Raw genomic sequence first — 18,779 nt, 5'->3', positions numbered from 1 at the left:
AAAATTACACACTCCCATATTTGGCCTTTTCTGACACTTTAATCGTTAACAACAACTTATCTACATATTTCAGCAGCTGCCAAATAAAAGAGAGAATGAAGTCACTGCCAGCAAGACTCTATTCTGTAGCAACTACTGGAAGTGAGCAAATCAGCATCTGCGATCAAGGGTGTTACAGAAACGGTTTAGAAATGGGGCCCACAACACAGGGTCCAGAAAACTTCTCAGCCTTCCCATCCAGCAGCTGCATGCTAGGGGCTGTGTCCCTGCCAAAAGGCAGGCTGATGGTGACGTGAAAGGGGTGGTGAGGCCCAGCCAGCTGCTACCCTCTGTCTCCATAGGCTATGGATGATTATGGGGTTAAGTTCAATGGGAATTCCCAAGTCAAATCCTGCTCTCATCCCTCCCACAGGTAGCTCCAGTGATGACAGTAGCAGGACTAAGGTAGGTAGATGTTTATTCCTTCTGCATCTGAGATGAGGTGGAAGCCTTATGCATAGGCCATTTCACTGAGAGCATTTGTTATTTGGCCAGCACAGTAGCAAATTGGGAATGAGTTTGCTGGACAGCAGGCGTGAAATGAACCTGAGCAGTCAGTGCACCCTGGTCATGTGGCCAGCACAGAATCACTAACTTTTTAGCATCTGTTCTCTACTGTTTTTCAGACTCATGTGGAGGGAAAGCTTCCCTAGCCAGACCCAAACCCTTGCAGCTGTATCTATGCCACATGGGAGGCTATATAAAGATAGTTTGACATAAGTACAAAGGCCCCTCCAGCACCTGCCTCTGTGAACCATGTTTATATGGTATTTGGAGGAGAATATGTTTGGGGGGGTGGACTGTCAAGTCTTCAGTGTTTCCCCCGCTTCCCTTCCATCTCCTGACAATGATTAAAGTCGGGGGGTGGGCGCAGTAAGGCATTCTCTGTAATTAAGGCTCTGAGGTGCCAATTCACTGTGGGGTCCTATCCTCTTCTCTCACAGCAAACACCATAGTACAGAACCCCATAGCCCAAGCGGATAACTCCAACTGCAAACCAGCAGCTGTGTCATGCCAAAAGTCACCTGCAAAAGGCTAAGCCTGAAAAGTAAGATGACCAGGTTTGCTTTAAAATGACAATGCACTAAACCGCCTCTGTGGATCCCGTGCTTGCCCTCTGACTGCCTACAACAACAGCCAACTGCAGTAGGGTTTGGGTAGATAAAGAAGGAACTGGGGCCATAAGAATTTGATCTCATATAGGTCTGAGCATGCATGTTTATTACTGTTTTTAAGGGGGATTTTTGTGCATGTCCCTTTTGAGCATCTATCAAAATAGCTGGCAGATCTCATTTGTGGCAAGCAGAAGTTTGATGTATTTAGTGGTTACAAGCCGCAAAGAATAACAACTGCAGTTAACATCAAATTCTTCAGGAGCAAGGGAGTGTAAGACTGGGGTGGTTGTCTTTAAGCCTCAGCATCTGAGGTTGAGACACTGGCTAGGACACTCGGCAGTGTCATTCTTTACAAATTTAGTTTTGCTAATAAGTCTCACTTTCCCATGTCTCTCCCTGAGTTTGTGACATATTTATAGACATACAACACCCTCGCATGGACAAACGTACTGTAGCAAGATCTGCTACTTGACTCCTTTCCCTTAGCTCTCACACTTTAAAAAAGATTGCTACTGCAATATTAGTACCTTTTGGAATTAATGAGTATTATAGAGTGGATAGATTATACTTGGATATGCAAATGTACATGAGGGTCTTGGGAAAAGCTCACAGCAAATACTCAAATCAGAAAGAATAATGAAAGCTAGTTATGACACCGCCTTTATTCACAAAGATTTGCACTTTTTTTTTTTTTTTTTTGCAGTTTGGTTTGATGCTAGAATTTTGTCCCTTCTCACACCGCATAGGTAATGACATAACATAAGCCCTCCAGGCCATAGCAGTGTACATAAACACATTGGGACAGAGTTCTCTAAGCCACACATGTTCAGTGTTCGGTCACAGCAATGAGAATGACCTGAAGTGGTAAATGATACAAGGCTGGGAGCTGCCACTGTAAGGTGGAGCATGAATGTGGCCAAAGGGCCCCACCAGGAGCTCACGAATGCTACATGGAAACTGGCTAATTTACTGTTTTCAGACCTCGTATTCCGAGTGACAGGCACTACTGTATCAGTTTAAACTGGAACGGCAGAGGAAAGCAGGTGCGCTGGTCCTCCCTAAGGCACTGCAAGGTAACCCCAGCATCCATGCTCATGCCACGAGCCTGTGCCCTGGGTTAGGTGCCCCCTCCCCCTCCCCCGGACCCTACATTCAACATTTTGGCAGCATGGCAGATCTGACTCTTAAAAATTATAACGGGTGCTGAGGCTCTAGGCCTGAATCTGCCTTGTGCTGAAATATCCCAGTGAGGATGTACGTGCCTTATTCTTTTTGTTGTCTCCCTACAGTTACTGTTCGCATTAGAGCATGGAGGGCAAAGAACAAATGTTGTGACCAGCTGCTGCTTCCTCCAAATCCTTTGGTATCTCAGATCAGACAGAAAGGGTCCCAGACGCTCCCGTGAGAGTCAGAGTTCTGGACCATTTACAGGGAGGTCACAGAATCATCCATGGACTAAAAGCAGCAATACACAGCAAGTAACAGAGGAGCGGGTAGGAAAGTTGTCATGCAAAGTCCAAACTACACACTACGCACCACCCTGCACGGGTCAGACAGACACATAGCACAGGGCCCTTCTCTCCAGGTAGGTACAAGAGAAGGTTGTACTGTAATCCCACAGTGTGAACGATTTGGCAAAGGCAGGGCCAGGCTGGATGCCCCATCCCAAAAGGGCACAGGCGGGTTCTTCTCGGGCACTGACTGGTGCAAGTTCCATATCACAGTGAAGTCTGAAAAAGCGGAGAAGAAACCCAAACCCTTCCCCCTGAAACAGAAGCCCCCTTAGCCCCTAATCTGACCCCCTCTACTCCAAAGCAATCTGATCAGTCCAACAGGACTCAAGCAACCTGTCCTGAGAGCATCCCAAGGCCAGGGAATTCAATTCATTGTCAACAATGAAGGCATTGTCCTTCATGGATTTTTTTTGAACCATCACCCTTCACCTACCACTTGTGCTCCTTTTACATGGAGACAGATGGAGAAAGCAGGCTTCCAATCGGCTCTTCCTCTATGGACAAACTGCTACCCTCTTCACAAACCGCTGCATCCTTTACAAATGCTCACATGGCCTTAAACCCTTTCTCGAACAGAAGTAAACATTAAGATAAACTAAGAGGCACTAATATCGCCGAGTACTAGGAAACTCAGGCTTGACTTTCAAACCCGGGTCCAAAAGTCTTCAGACATTTCAGCTGGCTGGAGGAAACCCAAGTCCCTGTTCTAGATCTCCTGCAGCGAGTAGCCGGGGTCGCTACGTTCTCGCTTCACTAGTGGCTCGCCGACACTTCGGGAATCTGCGTCTGCCTCGCCTCCAAGGTCGCTAATGTCATCTGTGGAGGACAATTCCCAGCATCAGCATTTTGGGGGGGGATAGAAAGGTGCAATTCAGTTAAACCAGAGGCAGGTTGCGCCAAGTTTTCATTTACCTTTTTTTTTTTTTTAAAGTATTTTCATGCAACATTATTTCTCCTTAGATGGCACCCTGGAAACTGACCATGTCCCCAGACCACAAGTTTCTGCTCCCCACAACAAATGAACTGAATATTGACTTAAAGGAGCTACCTCTATATCAGAGGTGGGCAAACTACGGCCTGTGGGACCGTCCTGCCCGGCCCTTGAACTTCTGGCCGGGAAGGCTAGCCCCCCGCCCCTCCCCTCCTGTCCCACCTCCCCCACAGCCTCAGCTTGCCGTGCGGCCAGCACTCTGGGTGGCAGGGCTGCAAGCTCCTGCCGGGCAGCGCGGCTGCCAGTCCTGCTGCTCTGAGCTGCATGGTAAGGGGGCGGGAGCGGGTTGGATAAGGGGCAGGAGGTCCCGGGGGGCAGTCAGGGGACAGGGGGTGGTTGGATGGGGCAGAGGTTCTGAGGGGGGCAGTCAGGGGGTTGGAAGTGGGAGGGGGCGGGGGCCAGCCTGTTTGGAGAGGCACAGCCTTCGCTACCCAGTCCTCCATACAGTTTCGGAACCCAATGCAGCCCTCAGGCCAAAAAGTTTGTCCACCCCTGCTCTAGAGGAGAAAGAGAGAATAACAGAGTTGGACGATACCTTTATCCAGCAGTGTTGAGGACATGGATGCAAGGTCACTGAACTGAAAGAGAAAACAACTCGGATGAGTGAGGTTTAAAGAGTCCCCTGGATGTACATCTGCCAGCTGTTTCAAACCCATTTTAATTAATAGCTGATTTTAAGCACTTAACAGAAGTTACAAATCTTGGCAGCTTATTCCCAAGCAGCACAGAAGGAGGTGCTGAGCAGTCAGGGACTTGCCCAAGACCATTCAGGCCAGATGTTGTCTCCAGGGCCAGATTAACCATTAGACTAATAAATCTATAGCCTTAGGCCCTCCTATTTTTAGGCCCTACTGGTCAGGCAGGGGGCACAGCTGGGGCCGGGTGAGTGGGGGAGTCAACTTGCTCATGCAGCCCTGCTGGAGCGCTCCTGCCAGCAGGAAAGGCAAAGCAGCTTCCGGTGGCTTGGAAGGAGCTCAGCCAGCTGGCAGCTCGTGCTGCAGGAACACACTGCCAGGCACCCGGTTAACACTGGTGACCGGACACTAAAAATCCAGTTACCACGGGAACCCGTGCCAGCCGTGGGCGTAGTTTGAGCAGGCATTGCGTGCCCTCCCCCTGCCGATTTCTCCAGAGCTCTGCTTAGCTGTCAGGGAGGGAAGAGGCTCCCTCTGTCCCTCTCCTGTGCTGAGGCTGGCAGGAGTTCCAGGACGCTGGGTCCTAGTGCCCGTCACTGTCATCTTCTATGTGTGCTGGGTCCTGTTTCTGGACAACAGGTGAGTTCCTGGGGAGAGTGAGGGGGGCAGGGCAAAGGGGTGGCGGGGGGGGAAGAGGTAGTACCAGAGCAGTAGGGTGGGAAGCTTGCACAGAACCTGCACACACTCTATTCAGCTCCAGCCAGAACAATTGCCCCTCCCATGTATAAGGAACGAATTCCCACACGTCTGTAGGAACAGCAAAACAAACCATCCCATTCTGGATACCAGTCCTTGAACTTTTACAGAACCTTCCAGCGAGAGGCTTTCGATGTATGATGCACTGTGTTCAATACTGTATTGAACTGTACTAAAAATCAAAGAAATCTAATTTTTTTCTATGATGTATTTTTCTGTACTGGGATGCACAGGGCAACTAAGTTCTTTCCTTATACTCAACCTAGTTCCACAGGCCAAGGCATCTTTGTACTTTTAAGGGGTTGCAAAAGCACTGGAGGAAGCTCTACACACAATGTTGTGGGTTTCTCCCTCCCCCCTCTCTCAAGAATTTTAAATCCACTTCTTAACAGGTGATGACAGACTAGTTGAATAGACTAAAGGCAGGTTCTGTCCATTTGCTGGTTCTCCAGCAGTTTAATCCATCATAAAAGTACCTCACATTTGATTTCTTTTCAGTTTCATTCCAAAAACTTAAAGCTAAATAAACCTGAAGTTAGTGAGTTTGAGTTGGGGCAGAAAAATGAGGACTTCTTTCCCAAGTGGAAAACGTTGGGTAGCATGGAATGTGTGTGATTCGAGAAGGGAATGAGAACACAGGCCAATTCCTGCTGACAGTCACACCTGTGGAGTCTTCTTGACTTCAGGGAGAAGAGATTTTTGCACAAGAATAGATTTTGGTCCCGTCTGCTTTTTCACACCTGGGATAAGCAGAATCTCATTCACTTTCCTCCCCTAAACTCTGAGCACTTTAAGGAAAAAAATAAGCAAGGTCTGCTTGATTTACACCTGCAAACGAAACAGGAAGCTCTCCCTTCATTCTACACCAGCCTTAATGTAACAAATAAATGGGTTAGTCTCTAAGGTGCCACAAGTCCTCCTTTTCTTTTTAATGTAACAAGAGTGTCACTACAGCAGCCTTGGTTGGACTGTTCTTTTGAAAGATCCTTAATGGTTCTTTTAAGATGCTGATTTTCAGTGAAGTCTTTTTGTTCAGGGAATAGCTCTGTTTTGTCAACTCCTAGTGATTCAAAAGCTGAAAGGCTTTAGATTAAGTTTGTTTAATGTTTGTACAGTGATGTTAAAGAACTAACATGGTACAGAAGTGCTAAATATCACGACTGGGCTGGGCAACCATCTAAAGATCTGCGTCACTTCTAGCGGTTACCTTTTTCTTACAAAAAGGAATGAGGAGTCCGGTGGCACCTTAAAGACTAACAAATTTATTTGGGCATAAGCTTTCATGGGTAAAAAACCCACTTCTTCAGCTGCATGGAGTGAAAATTACAGATGCAGGCATTATTATGTGTGTGTGTCTACCTGCGTGCTGGTGAGAATGTGAGACTGGGAGTGGGTGTGCAGCTTGTCACAGCCTCACAGGATGAGTGGGAGCCCAGGCTGGAGGGGCAGGGGGCTCCGTGGTACCCCATTCTAGGTGGAACCCCGGGAGGAACCCATCACAGCTCCCATTTAAGTCAATCTAACATGCACAAAGCCCATACACAGCTCAAGAGACAGAAATTGACTCTCGTAATGTAAGAGGAGAAACTTGCTTAATCATTTCTGAAATCGCGAGCAGACCATCACTATTAGAGACTTGGACCTAAATTTTGTTTTTAAAAAAATGTAATACCCAGAGCATTTATATTATTATTTGTATTACTGTAGTTCCCACGAGCTCCAGTAATAGCTAATAACAGCTAGCACTCTTACGGCGCTCTTCATCTGTAGATCTCGGTCAGTAAACTGCTCTAATCACAAACAAGCAAAACATATTTGCCTCTTTCGAGTTTTTATTGTTACTTGACATCTGTAGATCAGACAGCTCTGTGCAAGGCAATTTCTTTCATTTAAAATATGATCTTCTGCTTGTATGGCCACAGTGCCACCTCCTGGACAAAGAGAGCTGCTGAGAGTCAGTGTTGGTCAAAGGCACCACGCTGAGGGCTCCAAAACTCCTTGTGTGCTGTCCCCAGAGTGCCTCACTGCTGAGCTAGACAGAGAGGAGGATTCAGTCTCCATGGCCCATTCAATGCTTGGCCTTTCTTTGGATGTATCTATTAAGGGGGCAGATTAGTGCCAGTTGAGGTGCTCGCGATCTACTGGGAACACTGTCAACACTGCACAGCTGGGAGATGGCAGGGACTAACGTACCTAGGCTAGACTCAAAGCAGTGGCTTCAGAGGTGAAAGGCTCCATCTCCTATTGCCACTCCTCTAGGCCACTGAGACACCAGACACTACTAGTTTTTATCCTCAGTTAATTTTCTCCTACAGGATAGAGTATCCTGAATTGGATAACCACTTGGCCCTTGTCAAAGACAGCATCCCTTTTTAAAGAATGTATCTAGCTGTGAGGCCCAAACTTCTACCTTACAGGACCCTAAACTCAGTCTGCAAATCTGTGAGCTCCTTGTGGAATTAGGCTTGAAGCACTAAACAAGTGCAAACTTGTGCTGAGCAACCTGTCAGCATCAAATGGCAGGATGCTGGGTTTCTCTGGGCTCACAGGCACACACACGACCATACACACATGGCACCTTCCCTCTCTGCTGCCTGTCTGCTCTGCTCTTAACAGCAGTCATTGGATTGCAATAAATAGCATTCACGTTGCGTGTGTGTATCCAGCAACTGAAAGAGGAAGCAGAGCTACCGTGAGGCCTTTCACCTTACCATGGCCACTCAGACAGCCTTTGTTCAATATCTTCATAAACGATCTGGAGGATGGTGTGGATTGCACTCTCAGCAAATTTGCGGATGATACTAAACTGGGAGGAGTGGTAGATACGCTGGAGGGCAGGGATAGGATACAGAGGGACCTAGACAAATTGGAGGATTGGGCCAAAAGAAATCTGATGAGGTTCAATAAGGATAAGTGCAGGGTCCTGCACTTAGGACGGAAGAACCCAATGCACAGCTACAGACTAGGGATCGAATGGCTAGGCAGCAGTTCTGCGGAAAAGGACCTAGGGGTGACAGTGGACGAGAAGCTGGATATGAGTCAGCAGTGTGCCCTTGTTGCCAAGAAGGCCAATGGCATTTTGGGATGTATAAGTAGGGGCATAGCGAGCAGATCGAGGGATGTGATCGTCCCCCTCTATTCGACATTGGTGAGGCCTCATCTGGAGTACTGTGTCCAGTTTTGGGCCCCACACTACAAGAAGGATGTGGATAAATTGGAGAGAGTCCAGCGAAGGGCAACAAAAATGATTAGGGGTCTGGAACACATGACTTATGAGGAGAGGCTGAGGGAACTGGGATTGTTTAGTCTGCAGAAGAGAAGAATGAGGGGGGATTTGATAGCTGCTTTCAACTACCTGAGAGGTAGTTCCAGAGAGGATGGTTCTAGACTATTCTCAGTGGTGGAAGAGGACAGGACAAAGAGTAATGGTCTCAAGTTGCAGTGGGAGAGGTTTAGGTTGGATATTAGGAAAAACTTTTTCACTAGGAGGGTGGTGAAACACTGGAATGCGTTGCCTAGGGAGGTGGTGGAATCTCCTTCCTTAGAAGTTTTTAAGGTCAGGCTTGACAAAGCCTTGGCTGGGATGATTTAATTGGGGATGGGTCCTGCTTTTGAGCAGGGGGTTGGACTAGAAGACCTCCTGAGGTCCCTTCCAAGCCTGATATTCTATGATTCTAAAGAGCAACTTTAAATCAGCTGCATTAGTTAGTTTGCTTGCCTCTGTTATTTTAGTAAGTCACCTGGAATGATAAATACTTCTCTGACTTCTTGCAGTGCCTTATTACTTTATAATAATTGAGGCACCAGCTGAACTGTTGGGTAAGACCATGAAAAACAAAGATGTAGTAAGAACATAAGTTAGTAAGAGCAATAAAATACTGAGGAGATGTACGTGAAAAGATGGGATTAGTTCTCTTATGCTCTGAAGAATCCTTCTCCTTCTGAAGTTTATGGCGCATACAAATATTTACAAGAGTCTAAGGAAGGAAAATCCAACTGTCAAACAGTTAAAGCCCACAATCAGGGCTTGTTAGAACTATAAACAGAAATAATTCCATAGCATTTTAAAATTCTTTTTTAATTAAAACAAGTTTTTGTGTATTTAAACAATCCACTGCAGTGTTGAGGTCCTAAGAAAATTAAGTCCTGGGCTAATGGATCAGAATCAGAAAGTGAAACTAACTAAACAGATGGTGAAACTTGACTTGTCTAGGTTCACTGTGTCAGGTGCAGGGAAAAAAACCAACAACAGTATAAACTCCACATTGCAAATTAGATTTTTAAATTTATTTGTTTTAATCTAGCATGTTAATACTAACAAGGAAACTTTCTTACTAAATATTTTCCTATGTGGACAGCAAGCTTTAAGGGGACACTATAAACTTGAGATCCAGTCGGTTTAAAAAGTGATTTGGCAGTGGCTTTAAGTGTAGCACCTGTGTCCGAGGCCCACAGTCATAAAACCCCAAAGGTTTGGCAAAGTGGTGTGATTTGTAAAAATACTTTTCCCTCAAAAACCCAAAGAGGGGAAGTGGTTGACTGTGGACATAGGTTGAGGTTTTTGAGGGGCTAGAGGAGCTAGGTGCTCCATCCCATTAAAAGTCAATAGGATTGGGGTATGTAACTTGCAGGGATGTCTTAGATACACTCCCCCAAAGTGCCATCAAATGGGTGCTTCCATATTCTGGTACCCAACTTGAGCCAATTTGTGTGTGATTTTCAGAGGTGCTGAGCACTCAACTCCTGGTCATTCAATAGGAAGAAACTGAAAGGTCAGGCCCAGGACATCTCAAGTTAGGTGCGAAAAACAGAGGCACCAAAAATTAGTGAATCCTTCAGAAAAAATGGCTGGTACAACATGTTCAGAGCACAGGGTAGCTGGTGGTGTCCCTTTAACCACTGTTCAGCTTGGGTTCTGTTACTGGGGCATAAATAGTGCTCACCTCTCCCATTACAGCAATTGGTGTCTCCCCTGTTGCCTGGGCAACACGATGCTCTACCAGATAAAACATGTATTCATCATAGAGCAGGCGAATCAGGTGGAAGGAACCAAAGCTGGCAGCACTGCGCAAGGTGAGGTCACGGATCACCATAGAGCTAGAGAATGGTTGGGAAACAAAACATTTTGGACACATTTTAGAACCACAGATTGGCTGGTGTGAATTCTAGAGTGGGGAGAATCATGGGAAATGCTGAGTCATACTGTGCAGTACCTAATACGCAATCGTTAAATTCTTCCTTTCACCCAAAATCTCAAAGCACTTTAAGAACATTAGTTAATTTAGCCTCACAAACCCCCTAGCAAAGGAGATTCGGATTATTATCCCCAATTCACAGATGGGGAACTAAGACAGAGAATCAGGGCCTGATTTTCCATTGCCCTAAACACTCGTGTAGTCATTCACGCCAGGGTAGAGTGATTTAGGAACCTAACTTTAAGGACCCAGGTTTTAGGATATTGACCTTGGATGGCTTTTCTTTTTGAAGTCTGGCCTGCGGATGGACAAAATACAATTTAGCAGCAAGGTATTTAGAAGTCCCCAGCAGGTACATATACATTTCCAGGATAAAAAAAGACCTGTACCTATAGAAGGACCACTTCAGCAGGAACTGCCTAGCTGCCTTGGGGAAGCTGGGGCTGTCCTCGTGGTGCTTTAGAACTTGGGTGACAACGTTATCCAGCCAACTGGCCCACTGATCAAGGGAGCTCTGCTGCTGTAGTGTGAGTTTGAAATCCTGCTCCAGCTTCTGCACCATGCCTTCTTCACACTGGCACACCCATGAGGCTTGCTCCTGCCAAGGGCACAAGAGGAAATTAGAAATCAATATTTACATGCCTGAGCAAAACTGCTGTTCATTCCATCTCATGGCTTTTGGTGCATCCTGACTCATATCTGGCAAAGGAAAAGACGTCAAGTCAGCAGAATAACATTCTGGCACAGTACTCCATGACTAGAACTTCTGTATGTAGCAGCAACATCTGGGATTTTCAAAAGATGTCTCATTAGGTGCTAATAGGCAGTAGGTTTAAAACAAACAAAAGAAAGTATTTCTTCACACAATGCACAGTCAGCCTGTGGAACTCTTTGCCAGAAGATGTTGTGAAGGCCAAAACTATAACAGGATTAAAAAAAGAACTAGATAAATTCACGGAGGATAGATCCATCTATGGCTATTAGCCAGGATGGACAGGGATGGTGTCTCTAGCCTCTGTTTGCCAGAAGGTGGGAGTGGATGACAGAGGATGGATCACCTGATGATTACCTGTTCCGTTCATTCCCTTTGAAGCAACTGGCATTGGCCACTGTCGGAAGACAGGATATTGAGCTAGATGGACCTTTGGTCTGACCCAGTATGGCTGTTCTTATGTTCTAAACTGCCACTGAGTTAAATGGGATTTGGGCACCTAACTCTTTAGTCTTGGGTGAAATTTTCAAAAGCATTTATGAGATTTAGGCGCACAAGTCCTGTAGGTTTTAAAAGGGACCTATACTTCTAAATCACACACGCACTTCTGAAAATCCCAAACATTAACCCTTTCACCAACCGATATCAAAGTGGTTTTTAAACATTAATAAGCCTCTCAACCCACCACATGGTGTAGGTCAGTACTAGCGTTCCTGTTTCATTGGGTGGGAACCTGAAGCACAGAGAGGTTGTGACCTGCTAAAAATCAGGATTAAGACTCAGGAGACTCCCAGTCCCCTGCCCAAAGCACTAAAATCAGGGCTTCTCAAACTTGTCCATAGCATGAGCCACATTTTATAAAGTGATTGTCTTGTGGACACCTCCTTTCCTACTCACAACTGTATGACATCCCTTTGGCACCTATAGCAACTGTTTTCCTAGAAAAGCAATACTGGGAAAGCATTTAATGTATGCTTCATTGTCTTGTAGTGCAATCTGGTAGTTGGAAATAAGGAGGAGCTAGCATTATGTGACCAGTCAGGTTTCTGCAGGCCACTGTAGTTTAAGAATCTCTGCACCACATCTCGCGGCCTCAACTGAAACATCAAAAAGTCACCTGCACGTTGGCGAAGTCCACTCGATTGAGGTCGCTGAGCATCTGGTTTATCTGGGAGGTGTTTTGGAGCACAGCGCGAGCTGCCTGAGCCAGATGGTTCAGGGAAGTGTATCTCCGTAATGTCTGTGCAAAGGCACTCACTACTCCAACCTGTAAAAGGTACGAAGACCACAGGGCCGTTACACATATACCTTCCAAAACACTTTGGACACATTTCAGAGTAACAGCCGTGTTAGTCTGTATTCGCAAAAAGAAAAGGAGTACTTGTGGCACCTTAGAGACTAACCAATTTATTTGAGCATGAGCTTTCGTGAGCTACAGCTCACTTCATCGGATGCATACCGTGGAAACTGCAGCAGACTTTATATACACACAGAGAATATGAAACAATACCTCCTCCCACCCCACTGTCCTGCTGGTAATAGATTATCTAAAGTGATCATCAAGTTGGGCCATTTCCAGCACAAATCCAGGTTTTCTCACCCTCCAACCCCCACCCCTGGATTTGTGCTGGAAATGGCCCAACTTGATGATCACTTTAGATAAGCTATTACCAGCAGGACAGTGGGGTGGGAGGAGGTATTGTTTCATATTCTCTGTGTGTATATAAAGTCTGCTGCAGTTTCCACGGTATGCATCCGATTAAGTGAGCTGTAGCTCACGAAAGCTCATGCTCAAATAAATTGGTTAGTCTCTAAGGTGCCACAAGTACTCCTTCACTTTGGACACAAGCACTAAGCCACTCTTGGCTACTGCATAAAGGCACAACACTCTTCTATTGATGCTGCTACTTAAAAATCTTTGCTAGCACTCTTCACTGTAATAGCTCATTGCTACTTCATATCAACCTAATTTTCTTCTTTGAAAGGGTACTGGCCTCATGGATAGAGAAGTAGTAGACAGAGAAGATATCGTCGATGCTGTGTCAACACAGAAGCTGGACTTTATGACCTCTCATGGTCCCTTCCATCCCTACATTTCTGTGATCCTCCCAAGGCAATCCTGTCACTTCATTTGTCTAAATAAGTTCTCAGAGTGGAACCCTTGACTCCATGTCAGCAGCAGGGGTGAGTGTTACAGAAACGTATGACTGGAGCGGAAAGTGAGCAGCTTTGATCATGGTTATCAGCTTGGACAATTTAGTGCTTATGTAAATCAAAGGCTGGCAGAAGTGACAAGTAGAGGAGGCAGTGCAGTTAAACAAGACCTGCCAATGCTCCTCAGTCACTGCCTGCATTCCAGCTCTCTCTCCAGGAAAGCATCGTTCCATTGCAGATGCCTTATTGCACACTGTTTTATCTGCAACTACAGGGTGTGGTAAGTGCTTGATGAACACCGTGTCTGAACCATTAATCTTCGCTGTTGAGTACTACATTTGAAGCATGGAGTTAGAAATAGCAAATCCAGGCTCCAGCATACATGCTTCATGAGATGAAGCGGCTATGACCATATATCCCATGAGGAGATATCACCACATCCAGATGTCCATGTCAGGTTATCATGGACCTCTCCCCACATCTTGCTATTCTGGCTCAACATTGCCTGTTTATTATGCTTAGTTGAGCACGGATTATGCCCAACTGGCCAAGTGAGCAGTGATGGTGTAACAAGGCCCAGCAGAGGCATGTCATTAAGGTGAGCCAGGAGTGCCAGTCACCAAAGCCTGAAATACCAGTGGCTTGGAACCACTGCACAAAACTGTTACAAAACACTTCCCCCTGTTTGTAACAAACTCCCGCTGTTTACCTTTGTCTGGACTATCTGTGGGGGGAAATCGCTCATTGCATTCATCAGCCATCCTTCCAAACTCTTTGCAAAATTGCGGATGGCTTGCGTCAAGGTGCCTGCAAGAGAGAAGTCAGGATAGTTAAAGCGGCTTTTCCAAATTGCTTTAATGAGACCTGTCAGCCTCGAACCACCCTGGGAGATATTAAATCGAGATAATAGCTATTGGATCAGAAATTGTACCATGGGAGTCTAGTGCCGTTACAGATTAATCCAATGAATGCAGTCCACTGGGGTCTTGCAAAGTAACGGAGACTGAAATATATTAATCAGGCTGTGATTTTTATCCAACAAATTAAATAGCTCTCTCTTATTAGTTGAGGCACATGTGAACACTTTTCTAAGACTCCTGGCATCTATAATAATAACAATAATGTTCAAGTGCATGTGTGGGCCAGAGTATGAAAATTACAGATGACTAGAAGTTCACAGCACTGAAGCTATCAATTGCCTTTTAAAAACAAGATGGGATCATTTTTTTTAAAGCTATGCTATAGTTCAAACAGGAATTATTTTGGGTGAGTTCTGTGGCCTGTGTTCTACAGGAGGTCAGATTAGATGATCACAATGGTCCCTTCTGGCCTTGGAATCTGTGAATCTCTTTTGTTTGATATGCACATGTATAGTAATAGTAATTAGCAATAAGGCCCAACATCAGAGTCCATTCTCTGACCAGTATGGACCAATAATGACAATTAAGCTTCTGTGCAAAAGGTACTTATGGAGACAGGCTTTTACTGAGGACCTTGGCTAACATTTTCAAAGCTGGGTGCCTGAAGGCAGGCTGTTAAATCCATATTTGAGCAACTAAACAAAAGTAGCCCAGTGTTCAGAGATGTGAAGTGAATGGAAGCTGCAGATTCTCGGCATCTCTGAAAACTAGGTCACTTATTTAGTTGCCTAAACATGGAGTTCAGAGCCCAACTCTGTGTACCCAGGTTTGCAAATGTTTTGCCTTGTGTCCATTGTAAAGCTATATTGTTAAAATGCCTTTTTGGTTGTTTTTGCATCAAAACCAATTTAATGTGTTCCTTTTTATTTACTAGGTCACAATAGCAAATAAACATGTTTTTTAATATATTTTTGCTGGGTTTGTGGTGAACAACAAAAATCGCGGACAGGAAAGAGGCATTTAAAAAACAAGTTTTCACTTTCAGTAACTGTGATGTTGTGAAAGGGGCGGGCCTGGCAGTTCTAAAGAAGCAAACCTTGTTTATTCCCGGACAAAGCCAGGCAGCGACACCAAGAGTTTTCTCCACGCCGCCTAGCTAACAATCCTGCTTCCATCCTGACATATACAACCCCACCTATACCGGGGCCATTTATAGCCCACTTGGTCCTTGCCTCTTCCATTAAAACTGAACACTTAAAGTACTTACCTGGCCCCCATTACGGTTGTATTTGAGAATCTCACAATGATTTGTGTATTTATCCTCACTGCCCCCAGAGGTAGGGAAGTGCTATCATCCCCATTTTACAGAAGGGGGACTGAGGCAAAGAGAGACAAAAGACCCAGCTTTTTAAAGGTATTTAACTCACACTGATTTCAATGGGAGTTAGTTACCTAAATACAGTACCTTTAAAAAGATGGCCTCAAGTGACTCTCCCAAGGTCACACAAGAAATCTGTGGCAAAGCTAGGAGCTGAACTCATGTTTCCAGAGTCCCAGCTTAGCACACAAACCTCCAGACCATCCTTCCTCTCCTGCCAACAGAAGGGCACACAGTGGTGGTTTTCTGCCACTAGTGACTGCACTGACGCCATTAGCTCACCAAGGAGACATCAGCTGGCAGTACCTTTTGGTCACTATTGACATGGACAGAGTCTGAGCTAGTGAATGAGGGACTGATCCAGTAAAGTACATAACATGTGCTTCACTCTCATTGCTTGCAGTGAGACTTCAGTGATTGCTGAATCAGGGGCTTGGGGGTAAAAGCCTCTGCATCCCATGCTAATCTCCCAAACCAGTATCAATATATACAGAGAGAGAGAAAAATCCATAATGTGCAGTCTGGGCCAGAATGATGTGACATAACAGAAAGACACACATCTCTAAGGAAGTATTCAACATGGATTAATTATGCTTAAATACATTCTATGCATATTAAGCCTACATTTTCCAGTTTGGTTCCTGGCCAAAGCCTGAGGCTGTGATAATGTGATTAACTGAATTTTTAAAAGATGGAAAAAATACATCAAAGCATCCAGGAGCCATGATACGGATGGGAATCATTCCATATAGAGGAGACGGCTGTTGCCATAACATACAAGCTCTAATACAAAACAAAACCCTTCTGCACCAGCCTTTATGGCAAGTGGTAGCCAACCGCAGTGACCCATCTATTTCTATCGCACAATATGGAGTGAAACAGTAAAAAAAAGTGGGGAAAGTTGGGCAAGAGTCCGGGCTCCCCAGGCCATTCTGATCACTTCACAACATATTTACCAGGCACCGGCCTTAGCACGTCAGGGATGAGGATCTCCACCAGGGCCTGATACAGGATGTGATCACAGCTTCTCATCCATTTCAGGATAGGATCGTATTTACACAGGCTGATGAGCTTGTCCTTTGGGATGACCCCTTCATGTTCTTCTTCACTGCATGGCAAGGAGTAATGTAGTGTTAATGGCATGTTTCGCTTTATGCATGGACAGTTGTTCCCTAGTTCTCATTAGAATAAACACAGCTTGGGTTTTTAGTGAAAGACAACCTCTGGAGTCTCTCTGAGGAAGTGGTGCTTGATCATTTGTAGGAACGTAACCACCTCTGGGAGCTCTGCTCTCTGTCATGTCTCTGCCAGTTCTGGCCAGGATCTCACCTCCAATCCACACACCCCATTTGGCTCATCTGGAGCTCCCCTCATTCCTCCAGTCCTCTCTCAAAGGTTGGTCATTCATTGCCACCAATCCAACCACCCACAACAGTTCCCTGCCTCCTTCTGGCTCAGTGATTCCCCATTCCCATCTTTCTAAAACAAATGCAGCTCATAACCCAAATTTTTTTTCCACTCCTTTCAACAAGCAAGGGCTCATCTGGTTCCTCACAGTGCGGCTTGCCATTCCCAGACATCCACACCTCTCTTTTCTGCTGTCCAACCGACTCCTTTTGACTATCACATTGCTGCTGAGCAGACTGACTGCCACTGAGCAGTCAAATTAAGTTGTATTGCCAGGTATTGTATACGACCAGTGCCAAATTTGCCCGGAAAACAAATACTGAAAACATTTTCATGGAGGAAAAGCCAGTCCCATGCTGCGACAAGGACACAGCATTGTCTTCAAGTGAATGAGGTCAATTTAACTTGCCTCAATATCCCTTTATACATGGGCAAAAGGATCTTTACTCTTCTTTTTAGTATTTTTAAGTAACTTTTTTTCTCCTGAGATGGCACCTGGAAACCGTACATTATCTTGTTCATAATTACAAAACTCTATCTTAGGAATAGAGTTAGAAAAATGACTTTCTGATGGGGAAGCAAAGGGAAGCTGCAAGAGTGGTCACATGCCCCTCCCCCGTAGTGCGGGCACATCATTTCAGGCACCTGGAGCAGCAGGCAGAGAGGAAATCACTGCGCGGGTGGGGAGGGGGAGCTGAGGATGCCCTGGCCGGTGGCCCCTACCCTGCGCTGGGCTTAGCTGCTAGCCCCAGCTGGGGCTGGGCTGGGGAGGACAGGACTTCCTCTTCCCCTGCGAGCCCCACCCTCCTGCATCTGGACCACCCTGCCGAGCCCCCCAAACCCAACCCTCACCCCACTAAACCCCACTTCCCGAGCACCCAGACTCCCCTGCAAGAGTCACCCACATGGAGACCCCCCCGCCGAGCCCCATCCTCCCACACTGAGACCCCTCCTGCTGAGCCCCAACCACCTTCACCTGAACCCCCCCCCATAAAGTCCCATTTCCCCTGCACCCAGAACCCCCCAATGAGCCCCTGTGCATCCAGATCCCCCCACAGCTGTCCACACTCAGATTGCCCCACACAGAACCCTCTCACTCCAAACCTGGATCCCCCCACACTAAGCCCTCCATACTTGGATCCTGCCAGGCTGAGCCTGCCTGTCCCACACCTGAATCGGGGGCCAGGGTTGAGCATGCATTCAAGACTCTGTCCCACTCGCTTGCCAGTGGGAGAGGAGCTACAGTGAGTGCTGCATTATTTATTAAGCGGATGACACTAAGCTGGGGGGAGAGGTAGATACGCTGGAGGGTAGAGATGGGGTCCAGAGTGACCTAGACAAATTGGAGGATTGGGCCAAAAGAAATCTGATGAGGTTCAACAAGGACAAGTGCAGAGTCCTGCACTTAGGATAGAAGAATCCCATGCACTGCTACAGGCTGGGGACCGACTAGCTAAGCAGCAGTTCTGCAGAAAAGGACCTGGGGATTACAGTGGACGAGAAGCTGGATATGAGTCAGCTGTGTGCCCTTGTTGTCAAGACGGCTAACGGCATATTGGGCTGCATTAATAGGAGCATTGCCAGCAGATCGAGAGAAGTGATTATTCCCCTCTATTCGGCACTGGTGAGGCCACATCTGGAGTATTGCGCCCAGTTTTCGGCCCCCCACTACAGAAGGGATGTGGACAAATTGGAGAGAGTCCAGCGGAGGAAAACAAAAATGATTAGGAGGCTGCAGCACATGACCTATGAGGAGAGGCTGAGGGAGCCTGCCCTGGCCCCGGAGCGCACCACTGCCACCCTGGAGCTGCTCCAGGTAAGCTGCGCCAGGCCAGAGCCCACACCCCGAACCCCTCCGGCACTCCACACCTCAACTCCATGCCCTGAGCCCCCTGCCTGCACCCCAACCCCCTGCTGCACCTCGCACCTCTCCTGCACCCCAACCCCCTGCCCTGAGCCCCCTCCTGCACTCCACACCCCTCCCTGCACCACTGCCCTGAGCCCTCTTCCACACTGTGCACCC

At 46.5% G+C, this 18,779-nt stretch overlaps 1 protein-coding gene across 1 annotated transcript in view; it reads right to left on the bottom strand.

The window, feature by feature from the left end:
- Positions 1 to 3,374: 3,374 nt before the first annotated feature.
- RFX2 (regulatory factor X2) overlaps positions 3,375 to 18,779 on the bottom strand; it is a 72,448-nt gene continuing 57,043 nt past the window's right edge. The window contains exons 12-18 of the mRNA XM_077841998.1: positions 16,306 to 16,457; positions 13,821 to 13,918; positions 12,075 to 12,224; positions 10,635 to 10,843; positions 9,994 to 10,147; positions 4,195 to 4,237; positions 3,375 to 3,484 (exon numbers count right to left, since the gene is read on the bottom strand). Coding sequence (XP_077698124.1) covers positions 3,375 to 3,484; positions 4,195 to 4,237; positions 9,994 to 10,147; positions 10,635 to 10,843; positions 12,075 to 12,224; positions 13,821 to 13,918; positions 16,306 to 16,457 — 916 coding nt within the window. The remainder of the gene's footprint in view (positions 3,485 to 4,194; positions 4,238 to 9,993; positions 10,148 to 10,634; positions 10,844 to 12,074; positions 12,225 to 13,820; positions 13,919 to 16,305; positions 16,458 to 18,779) is intronic.

The sequence above is a fragment of the Eretmochelys imbricata genome, chromosome 25, assembly GCF_965152235.1.
Source record: "Eretmochelys imbricata isolate rEreImb1 chromosome 25, rEreImb1.hap1, whole genome shotgun sequence".
Classification (NCBI taxonomy): domain Eukaryota; kingdom Metazoa; phylum Chordata; order Testudines; family Cheloniidae; genus Eretmochelys; species Eretmochelys imbricata.
Note: the sequence above shows the minus strand (reverse complement) of the source record. Positions and strands in the feature narration are given on the sequence as shown.